Source organism: Mytilus californianus, unplaced genomic scaffold, assembly GCF_021869535.1.
Source record: "Mytilus californianus isolate M0D057914Y unplaced genomic scaffold, xbMytCali1.0.p SCAF_3, whole genome shotgun sequence".
In the NCBI taxonomy this organism is placed as follows: Eukaryota; Metazoa; Mollusca; class Bivalvia; order Mytilida; family Mytilidae; genus Mytilus; species Mytilus californianus.
In genome coordinates, this window is record NW_026262679.1 from 75559655 (window position 1) to 75581051 (window position 21397).

General features: G+C 30.0%; 1 protein-coding gene across 8 annotated transcripts in view; it reads right to left on the bottom strand.

Moving 5' to 3' along the window:
- LOC127733236 (dedicator of cytokinesis protein 1-like) overlaps positions 1-21397 on the bottom strand; it is an 81903-nt gene that overhangs the window by 4345 nt on the left and 56161 nt on the right. For 5 of the 8 annotated variants that reach the window (XM_052242542.1, XM_052242544.1, XM_052242543.1 and 2 more), the window contains 15 exons: positions 21275-21364; positions 20217-20321; positions 19758-19844; positions 18185-18239; positions 17164-17245; positions 16586-16658; positions 16099-16185; positions 15523-15696; positions 13928-14140; positions 13499-13605; positions 10591-10605; positions 7251-7464; positions 6199-6222; positions 2037-2163; positions 1143-1267 (listed from right to left, as the gene is read on the bottom strand). In XM_052242542.1, coding sequence (XP_052098502.1) covers positions 1143-1267; positions 2037-2163; positions 6199-6222; positions 7251-7464; positions 10591-10605; positions 13499-13605; positions 13928-14140; positions 15523-15696; positions 16099-16185; positions 16586-16658; positions 17164-17245; positions 18185-18239; positions 19758-19844; positions 20217-20321; positions 21275-21364 — 1578 coding nt within the window. The remainder of the gene's footprint in view (positions 1-1142; positions 1268-2036; positions 2164-6198; positions 6223-7250; positions 7465-10590; positions 10606-13498; positions 13606-13927; positions 14141-15522; positions 15697-16098; positions 16186-16585; positions 16659-17163; positions 17246-18184; positions 18240-19757; positions 19845-20216; positions 20322-21274; positions 21365-21397) is intronic. The other 3 variants (XM_052242545.1, XM_052242541.1, XM_052242539.1) reach the window with 2 other exon arrangements.

Below are 21397 nucleotides of genomic sequence, written 5' to 3' on the forward strand. Positions count from 1 at the left end.
TACGCTGTGATCCCTTTTCATCAGTTTATCTGATATTCAACAATAATACATGAAAGGAAACTATGTTAAGCTTGTTTTCATTATAAACTAGCACATACATCATCTGTACTTCAAGGCTGCCTTCCTGCATCTTCGTGTTCATTTTGCATATTAAAATTTGAAACATGTCAGACCTTAATGCCTGTTTTTTACACTCTACCGGTTTCTTAAAGAAAGAAGATCGCTTTTCCTTCTGGTAAAATTACGAACCTGAATGAGCAAAATGTTGTGAAAGAATTTCACCATAATTGTATGAATATATGCTTTAGATGAATTTTATGTATTTAAAAGATATTAATCACCAATGACAATAACTTTCTTATTAAATCAATAACAAGTATGTTTGAAAAAAAATGTAAAAAAAATATGATTATATGATTGAAGATAACAATATTCTAACTCCTTCCAAATAACATTAATAACTCAGTGTATATTTCTTCATCGTACCTGAGTGCATATTTCTTTATGAAAAATTTCTTTAGATTTTTGGAAAGATCACTTTACAAGCTACTTTATTCAGACTAAAGGATAAAACAAAAACCTTATTTCAAATTATACATTCTACCTTGTACACTAAAGTGATATACATATCTAATGTATGTTATGTTAGTGAATTTAATATTGTAGCTTTGTCCTTCAAATGAATATATTTTAAGTTTAAATGCTTCAAACCCCTTTACACAAGAGAATATTTTGAATTCACACTCAGTGACTGATATAGCATGAATTAAGAAGCAATTTACTGTATACCACAGCAATATGTGGTACAGTAACCTGGATTCCTGTTATGTGATTTTACTGATACAGTAAACAAACCATAGGGTAACAGTTATCAACAATATGTAATGTATGGTACTTGGTAGACACTCAAATGCATTTTGCAAAAAAAAAAACCCAAGTATTCCTAAAAAATAATAAATCATAAAGAATAACACAATTTGACATGAAAACAATATAATCAATAAAATTCAATGTTTATCTTTGCGGCGTAACAGTTCCCTTTCTTGCTTCTTTGTGAGGATATGATCTGTCCCATGTAACCTGTTGTCTGTCATAGGTAACTTGCTGTTTCGACGAAATGGAAATAAACTTGCCATGTTTACCTTAGACTTTCTGTGACCAATTTGTCGATTTGGCATTTGCGGTGTCTCATTGGTAGTTGTAGAATCTGCACACTTATCAGGTAATGGTGGAGGTTCATCAGATGATTCTGTGTCACTGTTGTTATCTGTCAACAAAACAAGCAAACAAAAAACTCATCTTTTGACACTAGTCTTTGAATACAGCAATATTATAGTGCTTGTGATATTGTCTTATGTTTTACAATTAAGAATTTGTTTTTATTAATACCATGATCCTTCTTATTTTGTTAAGTTAACCGGATGTCAATATATCCTCTTGGACTTTATATTCACACCAGACCACTTCATCGAGATCTTGGAGTAATAATGCTGTAATAGCAATGTTAATTTATGATAACTATTTCAGTGCAGACAATACCTGCTTCTGCTAAAACCAAGGTAGGCTTGAGACTAAAAACTTGGGAAGCCAATTACATGTTTGGGAGCATCAAAATCTCAATTTTTGTACATAATTTATAAAATGAAAATTTGCAATCAAAATGGATCCTTTAAATTGCACCAATCAATAAAATCACTGGTAACTAGACAAAAACCAGAATAGCTTAGAAAGATACAGTTAAATTTTAGTTTGAACTTACCTAGAGATTTCAAAGTAGTCAAAGAACTGACTTGCAATCAAATGATCTTTACAGGCACCGGACCTCAAAAATGTGTTTAACGCAAAGTGTTTATTCAAGACAGTAGGATGATTAAGACTGTTATTGATAAAAACAAACCCAGTTTTTCAAAGACGAAGATTTTTTTTTCAAACTTTATGAAAAACAGAGGATGCTCAATGCTTTATAATAACAAAAGTACATATTTGCTCCTTACAATTAAAAAACCCACTCAATTTAAGGCACATTTGGTACAAACCTATCAGAGAGGAGTTGCTGCCTGCGTTATTAAGATATGACAATGTTGATGGGGCAAACTGATTACTGCCTGGTCGAGTCTGTCTGCGGTCATTGGCATCTGGTCGCAGTGGACGTCTTGGTGTAATCTAATATTATAAATGAAAAAAATTTAAAACCATATCTATCATTTTATGTAATGAATTCCTGCTGTTTATATTTGATTACTTTCAAAAACTTATACCTATTCAATCTGCAAGACTTGCTCATGACATCTTTACATTAAATCTGTTGAAGATGTACTGATATTTTAGTCTGGGAAAACATGATCTATTCATTACTTAAAATTGTGCCTTGAACTTTCTTTGGTGGATAATGGTTTCATTGGCAATCATATCCACTCCTTATTTTTATAATGCATACATGATTCTTTCTTTAAGTACCGGTACTGTAAATTCAGAAATTATTGTATGCATTTATTATTGCGATTTTTTGAGAAAGGCCAAAAATGCAAGATTAACTATTGCAATTTCAGGAAAACTGCAACCAGTTTCAAAATGGGAGTTCTCAGTATTCCGATACTCACCCAGTCGCATTTTTTGCATTAATATAAACCTCACAATAATTTCTGAATTTACAGTACCAATATCTAACTTTTTTCAAAAGCTGATAGAAAAGTATATTTATTCTTTAACATTTAATGGAATAAATCAGTCAAAACCACCAAAATGTTAAATAAAATGTTTATAATATGTTAAAACTTAAAGCAGGAGTGTTTTCCCTTGCCCAGGCAAATTAATCAAACTTGATATAGTAATGTCTTTCATGATCTAACTAATCATGAGTACCAGATTTTCGTATGAACTGAGCCTGCATAATGGAAACCATCCTTGGCTCTTTTTTTACTTCATTGACCATTATACACTTTTTTTTTTAAATCCCTGTGAGTAGAATTATCTTCTAACAAATTTTTATTTTTAAGAAATGATTGTTTTATTTCAGGCATGATATGTATGATTGTTTTTTTTTTACAAGAAGCTAGACTGCATTACTTTTACATATGGTCCAAACATACTTAAACCTGTATAAGAAATCAATTTACCAAAACTTAAAACACACAAATCATTATATGCTTTATTGAATAAATATCTTACAAATAGATACAAATGCGTTCAGGTAATATTTCTGAGAATATATCAAGTGGGAGCACATGTTTGAAATAGACATCTTTTAACGATTGTTGAAAATCATTTCAAGGAAGTTTGATTAAAAGATAGAAGGACATATTGAATATGAAGTAGTTTACTAATCATGCCAGTTACAAGTTATATATTCAATGCAGGTTTGATTTTAACTTTTATATAATAAAAAACAGTCATGCTTGGAAAGAACTGTTTTGTATGTACCAGTCAGACATTTTTCTCACAATTATAGCAACAATTAGTACTATTAAAGCATATACAACACTAACCAAATAAATCATATAATAAAATGCTTCGCTGGGCGCAGCTTGATACGACCGCAGAGGTCGAACCCTGAACAGTTGGGGCAAGTATGGACACAACATTCAAGCTTGATACAGCTCTTAATTTGGATTGTGATTAAATATTTGACGCAGCATAGGTTTCTGACACAGAAAGAATGTGGTCTAAGAACTTCAATTTTTTTAGTTTACCTATTATGGTCCAATGTCCATAATCAAAATACATGGTTAGATTCAGCATATCAAAGAACCCCATATATTCAATTTTTGTTGAAATCAAACAAAGTTTAATTTTGGACCCCAACTTGGACAAACTTGAAAACTGGTCCCATAATCAAAAATCTAAACACATGTTTAGATTCAGCATATCAAAGTACCCCAAGAATTCAATTTTTGTTAAAATCAAACTAAGTTTAATTTTGGACCTTTTGGACCTTAATGTAGACCAATTTAAAAAACGGGACCCAAAATTAAAAATCTAAAAACACGGTTAGATTTGGCATATCAAAGAACCCCAATAATTCAATTTTTGATGAAATCAAACAAAGTTTAATTTTGGACCCTTTTGACCTCAATATGAACCAATTTGATAGCGGGCCCACAAATAAAAAATCTAAATACATGGTTAGATTCAGCATATCAAAGAACCCCATATATTCAATTTTTGTTGAAATCAAACAAAGTTTAATTTTGGACCCCAATTTGGACCAACTTGAAAACTGGGCCAAAAATCTAAAATCTAAATACATGTTTAGATTCAGCATATCAAAGAACCCCATATATTCAATTTTTGTTGAAATCAAACAAAGTTTAATTTTGGACCCCAACTTGGACAAACTTGAAAACTGGTCCCATAATCAAAAATCTAAACACATGTTTAGATTCAGCATATCAAAGTACCCCAAGAATTCAATTTTTGTTAAAATCAAACTAAGTTTAATTTTGGACCTTTTGGACCTTAATGTAGACCAATTTAAAAAACGGGACCCAAAATTAAAAATCTAAAAACACGGTTAGATTTGGCATATCAAAGAACCCCAATAATTCAATTTTTGATGAAATCAAACAAAGTTTAATTTTGGACCCTTTTGACCTCAATATGAACCAATTTGATAGCGGGCCCACAAATAAAAAATCTAAATACATGGTTAGATTCAGCATATCAAAGAACCCCATATATTCAATTTTTGTTGAAATCAAACAAAGTTTAATTTTGGACCCCAATTTGGACCAACTTGAAAACTGGGCCAAAAATCTAAAATCTAAACACATGTTTAGATTCAGCATATCAAAGAACCCCATATATTCAATTTTTGTTGAAATCAAACAAAGTTTAATTTTGGACCCCAACTTGGACAAACTTGAAAACTGGTCCCATAATCAAAAATCTAAACACATGTTTAGATTCAGCATATCAAAGTACCCCAAGAATTCAATTTTTGTTAAAATCAAACTAAGTTTAATTTTGGACCTTTTGGACCTTAATGTAGACCAATTTAAAAAACGGGACCCAAAATTAAAAATCTAAATACACAAGTTAGATTTGGCATATCAAAGAACCCCAATAATTCAATTTTTGATGAAATCAAACAAAGTTTAATTTTGGAACCTTTTGACCTCAATATGAACCAATTTGATAGCGGGGTCCACAAATAAAAAATCTAAATACATGGTTAGATTCAGCATATCACAGAACCCCATTTTTTTAATTTTTGTTGAAATCAAACAAAGTTTAATTTTGGACCCCAATTTGGACCAACTTGAAAACTGGGCCAAAAATCAAAAATCCAAATACATGTTTAGATTCAGCATATCAAAGAACCCCATATATTCAATTTTTGTTAAAATCAAACAAAGTTTAATTTTGGACCCTTTGGACCTTAATGTAGACCAATTTGAAAACTGGACCCAAAATTAAAAATCTAAATACACGGTTAGATTCGGCATAACAAATAAATAAATGTGGTCAAAGATTTTACAAATCTAATGCGCAATACTGGTCTTCCTTTATAAATATGCATTTCTTTAAACATAATTTAAAAGCAGTGTAAGGGAAGTAACCAAAACGTTGTATTTGGATTACCTCCCTTACACTGTTTTAAATTATCTTAATTGTTCATTAACCATTACTTTATACATAATTTAAAAGCAGTGTAAGGGAGATAATTTCAATGATGTATTTGATTTATCTCCCTTACACTGCTTTAAATTATGTTTTGTACTAAAGTATTTGTCCATTAATGAGGACAACCTTGTTTTTCCCCCTTTTTTGCCCCTAATTCTTAAACGGTTTGAGCAATAACCCCCCAAAGCAAATCCTAACCATCCCTTTGTGGTATGGAAACTTGTAGTATAATTTCAGAGAGATCCATACACCGTTCCACAGTTATTGTCTGGAAACTAGAAAATGCTTATTTTTGGCCCCTTTTTGGCCCCTAATTCCTTAACTGTTGGTACCATAACCCCCAAAATCAATCCCCACCTTCCTTTTGTGGTATTGAACCTTATGGTAAAATTTCATAGAGATCCATTCACTTAAAATAAAGTTAGAGTGCGAAAACTAATGCGTCTTTGGACGACGACGACGACGCCAACGTCATACCAATATATGACCACAAAAATTTTTTTGCGGTCGTATAAAAAGGGTAAGAAATGGTGATGACGACCAGAAAAAAATTCATGCAGTCTGGTCAATACTTACTGGTATATTTTTCCAGGGATCCATCTGTTACAGAAATTAAAATGACATGTTTTAAGTAAAAATGCTAATTCTGTATGTGTCTGTCCCTAGTCAGGAGCCTGTAATTCAGTGGTTGTCGCTTGCTACTGTATATCATATTTGTTTTTCGTTTATTGTTTTGTACATAAATCAGGCCGTTAATTTTCTCGTATGAATTGTTTTACATTTGTCAAATTAGGTCCTTTTATAGCTGACTATGCATTATGGATTTTGCTTATTGTTGAAGGCAGTACAGTGGTGACCTATAGTTGTTAACTTCTATTTCATCTGGCATCTGGTGAAAGTTGTCTCATTGGCTATCATACAACATCTTCTTATTTTTATATAAACCTGTATCTAAGAATGTAGAACCTATGAGAATATGAATGATGGGAGTGTAAACAGCATAAAAAAAGGTCACAAAAGATGAAAAGCTACATAATAACTTATAGATTGAAACAAAAACAAAAATTGATCAAATAAAAAGCCTTATTTTTGCTACATCTGTCCAAAATATTAACAAAAATTCATCGATAGTATTATTTTTTTTTTTCACATACATTATAATACACATTAAGGAAATATTACTTAGAATTTTTTTTCAATATAAAATCAGTAATTTGAGTAGCAAAAATAAGATATCCCATTCTGCATGTCAACATCAGTTTCTAATGGCTATTATAAATATTTTCTTGAGCATCATTCAAACCATTTCTACTTCTTTTTTTTTTTTTCCTATCAAATTTCTACATAAAAGGTGCATCTAAACACGATAATTTCATAATCTAATATATGTAAATTTGTACTGACGAGTACAGATCTTTAACAGCCCAAAATAATGTGAGACCAATTAATGTCCATCATGAAAATGTTGTACATGAGGTAGAATTCCAAATAAAGTTTTTTATAATTGCGACATCTTATTGCATTTTTTGTTTTCATTAATTGATGAATTTACAGTATTCAGTGTTTACAAGACCATAGCAAAACTGATGCTGACATACAGCAGCAAACCAAACATAAAGGGTACATGCCTGCTCAGTTAACTCAATAGGTTGTTCAAGCGAGTTACGATTACTGCTACCCCCTTCGCTACTCTGATCAGAAGCAGCAAATGAGGTGCGTTTGAATAAGTTGCTGACTTTTGCTCCCTTGTTTGGTGATATACTGTTAGATCTGTCAGCTTTGACAAACACTGATGGTGTACGACTGGCTGGTGTACGTATCACTGGCGTTGCATAGTTTGATCTGAAAACAGAAGCAGATGCAATAATTATTCACATTTATATAAAAATTCACAAAAAACTGTAAAAAGAACTATAATTCAGAAAACATACAGCTAAGTTTAACATTTTCAGGTCTCATATTAATAATAGACATCAAAATCATATCACAAATCATTTTTTAATTATGATTCATCGTTTTGAAGTATTTTAAAGGATAATTCAGTATCATGATTACTTACTTGTAAGATAAAAAAAAAAGCATGATCAAATTCAAGTAAAGAGTTTAAACAAAAGTTTAAATTTTCCTCTGATTGACAATAGATTACACTTGTAAATAATACATTACATGAAACAAAAAACTGATGTCATCTGCATGAAAACAATTTTACAATTACATAACTTATAGGCAATAGATGTCCAGAATTTTCAGACTGAGGATGCCTGTTTTTCTCTTCACCTGGATGTCTACCAAAAATATATGCCATTACTTTCTTTCATTACTTTTCTCATCAAAACCAGAAAATAAAATTTAGGTAATCTTGTTCTCAAATGTAGATATATAAAACTAGAGGATAGTGATGGGGAACCATCATAGAGGACGCCTCTCTAGTTAACAAGTAAATTGAGATGGGTTATTTGTTTTAAACATAGCTTATACCCAAGGAAGGCGGAAGTAAATTGAGATGGGTTATTTCTTTTAATTACACCTTATATAAGAATGCTGGATTTTGATTGGTTGGTAGCCAGTGCATTTTTCGCATATTCAAACCTTTTTTTCTCATTTCAAACGAATTTGCATGTTTTTCACCACTGCCGGTGAATTTGCCTCAAATTCCCTTCTATGCTGTGGTATTTGCCACTTTGGATATTCCTTTTTTACCCTCACGAGCTTCTTCCCACCAAAATCATTCGGATATGACGTTAAATAAAGACAGCGCTAACGCGTATAAGTACATGTATAATTCCCGCTGTATTATGATAGTCTCTACTTATCCTCAAAATTATGCATAAACATGTTTACAGCTGACTAGTAAAAAAATATTTCCTTTCACCAGTACAGAGAGTTTCAATCAAAATCTATTCGGTGTAATTAAACAGATATATCATGTTATGGAGGGGTATTTGCGAAAAATACCAGTCTTGGGACCAAATTTCCCTTGCCTAGTGGCTCTGAAAATTTAACAGTCCCTCGACTGGTATTTTTCGCAAATACCCCTCCATAACATGATATATCTGTTCATAAACATAGCCTATACCCAAGGAAGGCGGAACTTTTCTCAAGCACATGTTATTCAACCCCGAACTGCAGTGTGTTTTAAAGCATGCAAAGGACAAGTGGATTACTATAGGCCTTCTGAATCAGCAGGGCCCTAATCAAAAATATTCATATTTCTGTCCTTGCAATGATTGTTGAGTGAGTAATAACAAGTTGAACCCTTATGACATTAAAGATACTAAGATGTTTAAAGGTGTAACAATACGAATATTACATTTATTGATATAAAGAAATATGGCATTAAAATTGAAATACTAGACAGTTATAGACACGTTCCCCTTAGCAATAATATCAAATTTAAAGGAGTAGGGGCATTAAGGCCCAGTTTTGGGCCAAGAACATAAGTTTTTGAAAACTATTTCAAATTTGCAAATAATGTTTGGAAATGCATAAAATAAAGATATATAAATGAATTATATAAGATTTTTTTATTTTATGACGTCAGAATTAAGTCATAATATGAACAATTTTCATGAAAACGAAGAAAATGTCAGAATTAATGCATTTTACATCATTATTTTTATTGCGGAAACATCGTGCGCAGCCAAGAAACAACAGAATAATCTAAGAGAAGCTTTATTATAACTATTGACACAATCTCACCAAGTATAAAGTTGTTTCTTGCTTGCGTACATACTTTTCCAATCAAATATGTACTTAAAAATTTATGTAAAATAAGGAAAATCAAGAAATTTAACCAAATATACAAATTTCGTCATGGTGTGTTGCCAAGTTTTTACTCATTAAATCTGAAATTTGTTTTTATTTTCTGAACACATTGAACCCTAGGGTAGTTTAAGACGAATTTAAGAATATATATGTTAACTTTTCAATTTGAAGCAATATTTGGGCCAAATAAGTTGAAATAAGGGCCTTATTGCCGCTACTCATTTGGATTTGCATACATTTCTTTATTATCAAATATCAAGATTTGGATGAATTCCTATAAATAAATAGAATATCCAAAAGTAATAAAAGAATTGCAGTTAAACCAAAAACAATGTAGTAGTTATAGTTTTTTGTGAGATTTGCAAGAATTACTGTTACACTAAAACCATTTAGTAATTTGTAAGTAATTAATCAATGAGAAGAAAAATTAAACAGCAAAAAAAAAAGACCACAACAACAAAATCAAAACAAAATATGAATGTAATTAGTTACTCAATACAGATTTATCATTTTTAGATATCGACTATATGGTCAAATTATATATAGAAATAAAATGAACTAAGGTAGACAGTAACCAAACAACAGAAGAAGACCAAAAAATAAACTTCTAGTGGTCAAGGTCTTAAACAATGACAAAAATCAGATAGTATGCTCTATATCACATTGAGTTGAGAAAAGTTGTAAATTATCCACAGGAATGCTTAAGATCTGACATCAAAATAAATTTCTTAAGAATAAGCTATTGAAAGCAAATACATTTATAAATGTTAAAGCATCTAAATATAGCTTTTAGTTATATTCTGTTTTATCTACTATTGCCTCAAAAATTCTTTCACAGTTAGAATGTCTTTACTTTTCATTTCTTAATAAATCGAACATGAAACAGTACAAAATGTCCTCCTACAAATTTAAATGGATAATAAATATTTTTAAAAAAACCCAAGTTATTCTATAATGTACAGCTGAATCTTGTTGTAGAACGTTTTCAATACCTAATACCATTAAAAGTGAATTATTTCTCCCATTATGAATGTGTACATTGATCTTGAAAAATCATGACATTGTATTGTTAAATGCCTTCACTCTTCAATATCACAATGACAGAGTGTGCTTAAAACAAGACTCAACTGTATATTATATATTACAACATTAGCTAGCTCTCTACTTTACAGTTAATACTCATACACATATAAATAAAATTACCTAAGTCGGTTCAGACTGAAATGGTGAAAATATCAACTATTTACTTATATGTATGTCAATAATTATAAATATATAATCAATTCTGAATAATCAAGTTGCTATAACATCTCATCTACTGAAGCTAAGAAGTAATTTTTCAAGAATTTTTTATATTAACTATTTACTTATATATATTTCAATCATTTCTGAATCACCTAGTTACTATAGCATCCCATCCACTGAAGCTAGGAATTACTTACTTTTCAGATTTTTTTGATTTTTTAAAACATTAACCTTTTTTGAAATGGTGCTCATTTTCAACCTTCTAATTCATATAGTTGAATAAACTTATTAATTCTATATTAGAGGATAAAATCCCTGTCATGAATGTAGTACTTTTGCCTAAGAGCAATGACTTGTCATTTGATCAGTTGAATGTCTTTATATGAACAAGGAAGTACTAGCTTATTAACTGTAAATTAAATCATGTTAAAAAACATTAATACACTAAATTAAAACATGTTATAATTGAATACACCAAATCAAATTTCATTAAATACAGCATTACTTTTGAGGTTTTTTAGGTTCTCTTGTTTCCTCCTTTTTTCAAACAACTTATCAAGGTATATTTTATGCTACGAGAATCAAACAGAATAAATTCAATTGTTAAGTTGAACCAAATTAATGATAACTTTTTGTAAATTTAAATATATCTAAAAAAAATGTTTATATCTACGGACAAATGTATTAAGTTAGCATTTGAGTATTTGAAGTGGAGGAATGTAGAAAGTATAGTCATTACTAAAATCTCAAATTATGGGTAAAAATACTGAACTGCATTGAAAAAAAAAATGAAATTTTAAAAGGAATCTTTTTCACCATTTTGAAAACAGCATTTTTTTACATAATTAAAAAGGTAACTGTAAGGTGATTGAGTCTACAGCCTAACAGAATATTGATCTCATATTGTGACATGTCTTTAGGCAAAACATGTTACAAACTTTGCATGTCAGTCACTTATTACATGACTTGCATCCATATATAAATTGTGTATTGGGTAAAATATATCATAATTTCTGGAAACAACAAAAAGACACCATATTAAACTAGCAAAGGTAAATCTGTGTTTTTATGTTTAATTATTGAAAGAAATAAAGATAAATAATAATTTTTACTCTTTTCTTTTATTGTGAAATAATGCAATGTTCATTAATTATTTATTTCTTTGAGTTATAAATTCTAGATCCAAGATTTTAATCAAGTTTGAGAAATTTTTATATTCTTGTATTCTGAAAGTTAGTTTTAAGACATATTTGATTAAATATGCATATTTTTTTTTAAATCTATCAATGTGCTGAAATAAGGTAATGGTTTAATTTCGACATGATACCATTACTTTCCAGTAATGGAACCCTAAACTTCATAGAAATAAATCAGTATTCCCTGCAAGGCCTTTTCATATACAGCATCATGGTAAGAAGATGCTATATAAAATGATTTTCTAATGGCGGTGTTGCTATAATTTCTGGAAACAACATGGATATATAAATCAAGTCATATCAATTTCCTTTTGCTTTCAGATAAAATAAAGTATAAGTGACCATGAATATGCTGGAAGATGTAGATATTTAATCCTCATCTTAGATGATCTATAGTTAAGTATTGAAATATAGATTTATGATTACAGAATGTGTTAATAATTAATACAAGTCATTGAAATGTCTCATAAAAATGATCCAAAATTAAATGTTACACTCCCTAAAAACATCCTTAAAATTGTGATTCTTATAATCATAAATATAACATTAGAACTGAAAAGAGGCTGACCAAATTCTTTCTAATATACATTAATTTAGCACTCATATGACAAATAAAATAAGTATAATTTCTAAAAATGATATTTCTATTAAGACCTGTTAACAAAGATTTATGTAAAGTGGGCGACATTTTCCTCAATGGATATTTATTGTTTATTTGTTATATACCTATCCACTATAGATGGTTTTGGGACAGAAAAATGTACCCAAATGGAGACACAGAAGAATATGATTCAAAGATAACCATACCCATAATGCCATTACTAATATTATTCTAATTCATTATAACAAATTCAGCTGTGAACAAACAGGCTGAATAAATGCAAATATTTATTACAGTAAGACAACTGCATTTATAAACATGTAGCTATGTACCTTAAGGCATGTAGAGTAATCTTATAGTTCCTGTGTTAGATATTAGAAAAAAAGGTCAAACTTTCAAAATATTGGCTTTTTCTATCTATATAATGCATGTAAAAATGTTTTAATCAGCTTCAAAGAAACCTGGAAAATCAATTAAAACATGGTTTGTGTACATTTTACTATTATTCCTGATTAATTTCCAATATTATCAATTTACATATAGGGAAATATTAGGGGAGGTCACTCTTGATCTTCTGACCAAATGACCACTACTGTAGAAAAACATTTCATGTCTGTATAACTGTTGTACATTTTCATAGATTTCATTGCTTAACTTTAGGAATAACACTAAATTATTATTTCATTTGGATTTTTTGCTATATCTTAAAGAGAGGGTTTGTTGCATTCAGGCAATTTCATTATTTAGCTAACTTTTGTGTATAGTTTATTTTCAGACAACAGTTACAAGAACCTTGGAAAAGATTTAAAAGGTAAGAAACTATAATTTCCATTTATTAATAAAGCACCTTTTAACTTTTAATAACAAGCATGTAGCTGAATTCCTTTAAATATGAAGAACAGTTTTTTTACAACTTATTCTAGAATTTCTGTATACAGTAATTTAAAAAATAATTTGCTGATCTGGTAATAATAATATTTTTTGGGTCTCAGCATCAAAAGATAAGATGTCAGAAGTTGACTTCCGTAATATTGAATCAAACTGAACTGGCAAGAGCAAATCAACTTACTCATTTGTACTCTGTGATGAATAGAAAGCTTCACTGACTCGACTCAGACTGACAGCTGACATAGACTTGTATCTCTTCAATGTATTTACTGAGGTATTGTCAGGTGCCTGAAAAAAAGTATTTTAATTTGGTAAATTTTTTTTTTGACCTCTCTCATTAAAATGAATATTTATTATACAATCCAACTAAAGTTCCTTACACATTGCTTTATATCATATATATATATGTACTCTATTCTTTTATTTTTTTTGTCAGATCAAGCTGTTTGGCATCCTGCATTCCTGGTACTTAACAACTATTAGCAAAGAATAAAATCATGGAAAAGAATTGCTTAAAATCATATTTATCAATGAGACACAAATTCTGGAAATTGTATCAACAAAAATTAGTATGGGTTTAATATTTTGCAGTAAATGGGGACATACTTACTTTAAGGCTATATTCCTGTTTTATTTGAACACACATTTCTTCATACTTCTGTTCCAAATGAGCACTAAAAGGTCTGAGATCTTCAGGAGCTTTGCGTTTAAATATATTCAATGCCTCCCGTAACAGCACCAACTGATGCCTGGTTGAGTCTTTTAGTTTTCGAACAAGTTTTCTATCTTCACTGCTATCTCCATAATCATCATTATAAAATATCTACAAATCATCAATGAATGAATAAATTAACTTTGTGAAAAAAGCTAGAAACTACATACAAATAATAAACAACAATCTCAGTGGTCTTATTCTTGCTTAGAGTATGGGTGGTAGCAAGCAACTTCAATCCCTAACAAGGTAAAACCAAAGACTTTGTAACTAGAATATACTGCTTCCATGTCAAGTATGCAGCATTTAAGAGCAAACACTGATTGGCTATTAGTCATAATATGCATATAACACTTGCCACTGGACAATAATCATACATCCATCAAATTGAAAAACAAGCTAACCATATCTAAACTGTATTTGAGGATGACCCAAATATTTAACATATGTGTTTTACAATATAATAAAAAGGGTATTGTGTATAATATCCTCTAAAATTAGCATCTTGTTCAAGCAAAGTGTAGGCCTTGGTTATCAAAATGTTGAGTAATGGTTTTGTATTTTATGAAAGAGTTGTTGTTGTCAAATATCACTGAAATACCACCATGGGTTTTTTTAAAAACAAAAATATATATAATTGACTATAAAAGTGAAAAATAAAGGTCAATGTTATCAAAATTTTACTGACATAAGATTTAGCATCTACGATGTTCTGAGGAATGCATTTAACAGGAATAAGATAACTTAAGTTGAAAAGTGCTAAATTGAGTTAGAAGTTATTACAAAGTTACAAAGGACCCAAAATCAGTCCCTGTTTACTCTGTCATTTAAATGTTTGCAACATGAACTGTCCCATTAAATAAATACAATTGCTATTGTTCTCTGTAGAGTTCATTAAATGGGAACTTTTAATTTCTCCAGGAAAAACCAATCAATCATTCTTCTCATATTTTTTTGCCAGTTTTATTTTTCAGTACTCACCAAATACAATTTAAATTTTCTTCTGTTATTGACTTAATTTTGTAATTGTATATCTTTTACTCTCACTATATGTGTCATTATTCAGTATTGGTACATGTATTTTCATCACAAGGAATTTATTTTTTTGTACAGCCAAATAATCAATGAATTTTTGGTCTTTTAAGGAGAAATTTTAAATTCCCATTGATCGAACTCAACAGAGAACAAAGGCTATTATATTTATTCAATGGAACAGTAAACTTCACAAAAATTTAAATGGCCAGGTAAACTCCAACTGATTCTGGGGAATGGTTTTATTTCCTTCGCAATAAGTTTTTCAAAGATTTGTCCACTGATTAAGTTATTTATAGTGCTTATTTTGATTTACCAGTAAATAAATATATAACCTATCGAGATTAAGTGATTGAACTTCAGGGCCAATACTGATACTGAATTATTTCATACTGTGCAAATGAAATATGATATTGAAATATATCATATATATATACATTGTTCTTAGTTTGTGTACTTACTTTATAATTTGAGATTCCTCCATTGACAGAAGCATCTATAACACCTTGTAACAGCATACTAAGGTTTTGTACATTAGCTGTGGGCTCTGATATATGATGTTCTACTTCTTTGTTGATTTTCTTGTTAGTGGTATCCAGGGTGTCAAATGCATTCTCTAATGGACTCACTTGATACTGGAAATCAAGAAAAAAAAAATTATCAACCATGACATTTGTGATGAACAAAAGAACTGTGCATACATTTACCAAAAATACATTTGTCTGCTTGAGGGGTATGTGTACTTTCACTAGTTTCCACCAAAGATCTCATCTACTGTGGATTCATTACTATTTGTGGAATACCAATTTTGAGGATTTCTTGGTCAAAGGTTAACCACGAATTTATATGTTCAATGTAGTAGAAATTCTCTATAGGTTGATATGCAGACTTTGCCAAAACCACAAATTAAATCTACACAATAATACAATTTATTACCAATCAACTAAAATTTGTACCCAAGAAAATATATGAATCCACAGTAATTACAACATATGTTATAATAAAAATGATCTGGTGAATTTTCCCAGTAGACTTACTGTTGTGACATGTATAACAGGAAACCAACATAAAATGCCAGGAAATTCATATGTTGTTGTTAAAAAGGTTCTCTCTAACCACAAACTCTGAAATATATATATGATAATTCATTCATAAATACCATTACTCAAAAATTATTGTGTGCATTTATTATTGCGATTTTTTAAGAAAGGACAAAAATATGAAATAAATATATATCAGATATCAAAATGGGAGTTCTGATTATTGTGATTATCATTCAAACGTATTATTCACATAAATAAAAACATGAAAATAATTTCTGAACAGTAAACATAACATAAACTATCACAATGGTGCATTAATGAAAAAAGAAATTGAAAATCATAAACATGTTAAAAAATCTGATTTAAACTGGCTGGTAGCCTATCACAGATTTATGAGTTGACAAATAAAACTGATGAACACAACATTATACTGATAATATCCAAAAGTGATGCACATGAATAGAGGTCTAAAAGTACTTACCGTTACATCACCGCCAGAATCCTCCATCTTTCTAGAGAATTGGAATTTACTGACTTCATTTTTCGTAAAATATCTATAAAAGATAAATATTCTCGATTCATGAAATTTTTATCTAAATGGCCAAACAGCTCATTCTATTAACCCAACCTTTACAACATTTAATAAAAGCTAGGCAAATCATTCCATACTAAATGTGACTCATAGCTTACCAAAATCTTTCAGGTCAAATTTAGTAAACTAATTGAAAAAGACCCTGAATACTTAAAAAAAATGATATTCTTATGAACTAACAAATGAATATCGATTACAATCTATTATCATTTAATGCCCTATGAACTGTATGAAAAAAAAAACCTCATCAAAGATACCAGGCTTATAATTTTGTACGCCAGACAAGTGTTTCGTCTACAAAAGACTCATAAGTGATGCTAGAATCAAAAAAGTTAAAGGCAAAATAAAATACAAAGAGCTTATCACTAAATTCAATAAGTGAAATTCCCCAAATCTTCCATAACGAGCAAGTACAGGCTCGTAAATAAAATAAGACAAATCAACTTTTATTAAGTATTAGAACTTACTGTTGAATTCTTTCACTAACATGCTTCTCGCCAAATCTCACATGGAGATCGAAAACTGGTGAGACAGAATTAATCTGCAGGTCTACAGAGTTGTTAAGGTCTATATGAAACATAACTCTCAAGAAATATATATAACTCATATAAAAACTTCCAATTAATAGTAAATATTCAGGATGAGTGTCAATCAAATCATTTCATATGAAAAAAATGATATATTACACTCAAAATTAAACAAGCAAATAACTGTATTCCAAAATTGATGAAAGAAGCAAAAAAAGGGTAAAAGGGTTCATGAACTTGTTTTCACAAAGGTTATCAAACTCCTCTGTATAATATGTTAATTTATATCACTTCTTATTGCGAAAGAAATGATACGTTTCCACAGATTCACTTGAAGGTTACCTGTCCATTTAAACTTGTGTAAGTTCTTTTGTCCCATCTAATAAATACAATAGATGTTATTCTCTGGAGTTTATTCACAGGGACCTTTAAATTTCTTATAAGAGAAATCCATCACTCATGGTGGATTTTTCTTTGAAGAAATTTAAAGGTCCCAGTGAATAAACTACACAGAGAACAATAGCTATTGTATTTATTCGATGGGTCAAGCGAACTGACAAAAGTTTAAATACCTTGACCAAGAGGAGATGACTCTTTTTTAAAAATTTTTAGTGGTTCGCAATAACTATGAAAATAATCAATAACACTTTGTATTTTTTTCTTCTATTCAAATTGTTAACAGACAAGAAGTTATCAGTTGTAACTTTTTTAACATCATCCTTTTTGATTGATTGATTGATGTTTGCTTTATGTCCAGTGGCAAATATATCATGCATGTTCATCATGTATTTTGCATTTGGCATCTAGCTTCCCTTCAAGAACCATATGATAAATGATATCAAAGATAAAAATATGTTTACTACTACAAATTAAATGCATGTTACATGTGTGTATGTGTATTGGAACTACATATAAGAATGAACTTTCTCCCTTTTCCCAAACACAATATAATGAAGGATACATTCTTTATCAGATTCCTTCAATTCTTCTGATGGAGGCTGCAATGATCTCATCAACTGAAATACATAATACAACATATATTTTGTTGCTGAAAGATATGTAGGGGATACAGCTTGTTCCTTGAATAAATTGTCAAGCATGCGATCCTCCAACCTTCATGGGATCCCCTACCTGAAATGATCCTGGAAAAATTTTCTATATTTCTATTGACAATTACTCAAAACTTCAAGTTGTAAAACTCCAGCTGAAGATTTATAGATCTGGAATTGGCTCAAGAGTTTATCGTATGCACTAATTGGAAATGATTTTTTTGGTAATAAATAGACTGAATATCAATAAATACATATGAATGAATAACTTATAACACTTATTTTAGAAAATTTCCTGTTGAAAAACTCCAGCTGAAAATTTATAGTTCTGGAATTATTGGCTTAGGAGTCTGTCATATGTATAAGATGTAAAATCATTTTTTCTGATTTCAAGACTGAATAACTCATGCTTGTGACAAGCCTTACACTTATATTAGCCATAATAAGTTAGGTAAGCTGCTATGTAGTAAAAATCAAACTTTGCAAATTGGCTGATATTAAAAGGCTTAATGTTACAAAATTACAATATTTTATTAGAAAATGAAATACTTATGATTTAAAATATGATCATTTTAATAAGCTAGAATAGATAATAGGCCTGATAACAGCATAGTTATGATAACTGATATAATAAAGAGCTGTGCCTTGAGCGCATGATACGCCTGTCGCCTTTTCAACAAAAAACTCCTCAATGTCATATCAGAAATTTATAAAAAAATAAAAGGAGCTTATTTTAATAGATATAAACCAGTCACCAAAGTTTCATGAAAATTGGTTTTCATGAAAATTGGTTAAAGTGTTTTCGAGGTATTGTCCGAGCAATGGAAAATCCCCCCTTTTTTTATAAATAAAATCCAATAACTAGAAAACATAAAATCTAAACAATTCACCAGTTTCATGAAAATTAGTTAAAGTGTTTTCGAGTTATTGTACGACATGTTGACGAAAGATGGACGGACGACCATAATACATCCTGTAAAAGGGCCTATAAAAATGAAGTCAAAATGAGATTGTCTGGCATTTTATGACAGTTTTTGTTAGATTTCCATGATCGTCATAGTTATAGTTTGTTGTTATTACCCACAGCTGTGTACTTATAATAGAAAATTGTAGGTTGATGGACATCATGCAAAAACATCTTCTCATACCAGTGCTAGGGGCCATTTTGAACTCGCAGTAAGGACTGGTCTTCTGTTTTTTGTAAAAAACCTTACAATGACTTTGAGATGAAGAACAGCAATATAAGCCCTTTTCCTATGCCTTTGGTTTGTCAGGAGAGTGTGTAGTGTTTACGTGTCATAAATCATAACTTTTCAATTCAATACATAGTTCAATTCATTGATGGTTTCACCATATCTTTTTTTTCTTTTAAACCACATTATGCATAAGAAAATTTAAGCTTAAAAGGAATGTCTGCAAAATTCAATAAAGTAAGTCTACTAAAAATAATATAATATGTGAATTCATTATACAATAAATATTTACTTCAGCATTTGGGAATAATGTCTGCATCCTGGCATTAAAATCTGGTAACCTCTCATAATCTTTACCTCTGTATATAAATACTTTGTTCTGAAATAAAATAAACAACAATCAATATGACAGAAATAAAGGCATATGATTATAATACTTACTACAATATAGCAACTCCCAGTGTATCTGCTTAAATGCAATAATGACATGGATGGAACAGTTCATATTTTTTTTGAAATAAAGATTAGGAAACAATACACAGACAACTATTTAAAGTAAAATACAAAGATGTGGTATGATTGCTAATGAGACTTAAACTCTTTCAATCAAACAAAAATAATCTTTGATTGATTGATTGTTGGTTGCTTAATGTCCAGTGGAAAGTATTTCATGCATGTTCAGGACGAAAAACAATTTTTCAAAATAAGAATAAATATGTGATTTTGTTATTATCTGATACATCTTTCTTACTTGCAAATATGAAGGAAAACCTCTGCCAAAATATCCAACTCTGAAATATTCAGGGTCTGGTCTGAGTTTTGATATGATATGACTGTACAAGTCTGCTTGTCGTCTCTGCAAAATATAAAATAATAGCAGTGTTATGTTTGATTCAACAAATGACATAAATGACATAAAATTAAAGATTTATTAAAGAACTGAAACAATACAAATCAAAGTGCTTAAGTACATATTTAAGTATAGTATAGTTATACACCTACACATCCTTTTGTTATTTGATTTGATTTGATTTGATTTTTGGTGTTTAACGCCACTTTTAAGCACTGCTTTTAGGCTATTTCGTGGCGGCCAGTTTTTATTGGTGGAGGAAGCCGGAGTACCCGGAGAAAACCACCGACCTTCGATAGGAAAACTGACAATCCTAGTCAATTAAGATTGGAGTCGAGTGCACCCGCACGAGCGGGGTTCGAACTCACAACCTCAGTGTTGACTGGCTAGTGATTACAGTAGTAACTACTTAGACCACTCGGCCACCGAGGCCCCTTTGTTATTTGAATATCTGCGTATATATTATAATAAATTCCTTGATATGGAAATAGATATGATCTAAAGAATGTTTAACTCACAGCACTTTGCACTTTTTTTCTTCAATGTAAAGGTAGAGCTACCAAGTCAGTGACACTAGTGTTTTGATTGCATGAAACTTCAAAAAAATCTTAAGATATGTTACTTTTAACTCTACTCTAATTGATTTTAAATTAACAATGCCTGAAGCAATTGCATATTAAAGGCTATTGTACAAACAAAAAGCATTCCGTTATTCCCTCTTCCTCGCTTTTTTCACAAAAATCTACCAGCAATTAGCTATAAAGCTGTTTTTTGTTGTTTTTCTTGTGACATTTGGTTATCATTAAATTAATTTTGATAAAATTGCCAAAGTCATTTGTTGACTTACAAATTTTTCAAGAAACAAATTACTCATGGATCTATTTAGTTATGATCATTATTTTCATCAAAGGAGATATACTGAACATGTCTTATAATTGAGACAATATATTTCAACTTACAAGTATTACACTCAGACGTTCATAATCAAACAATTCTTGTTCATATAACTGGGCTAATTCTTTACACAGTTGAATACCCTTTTCCCACATCTGTAAAGAAAAAAAAGTATACAACAGTCTCTG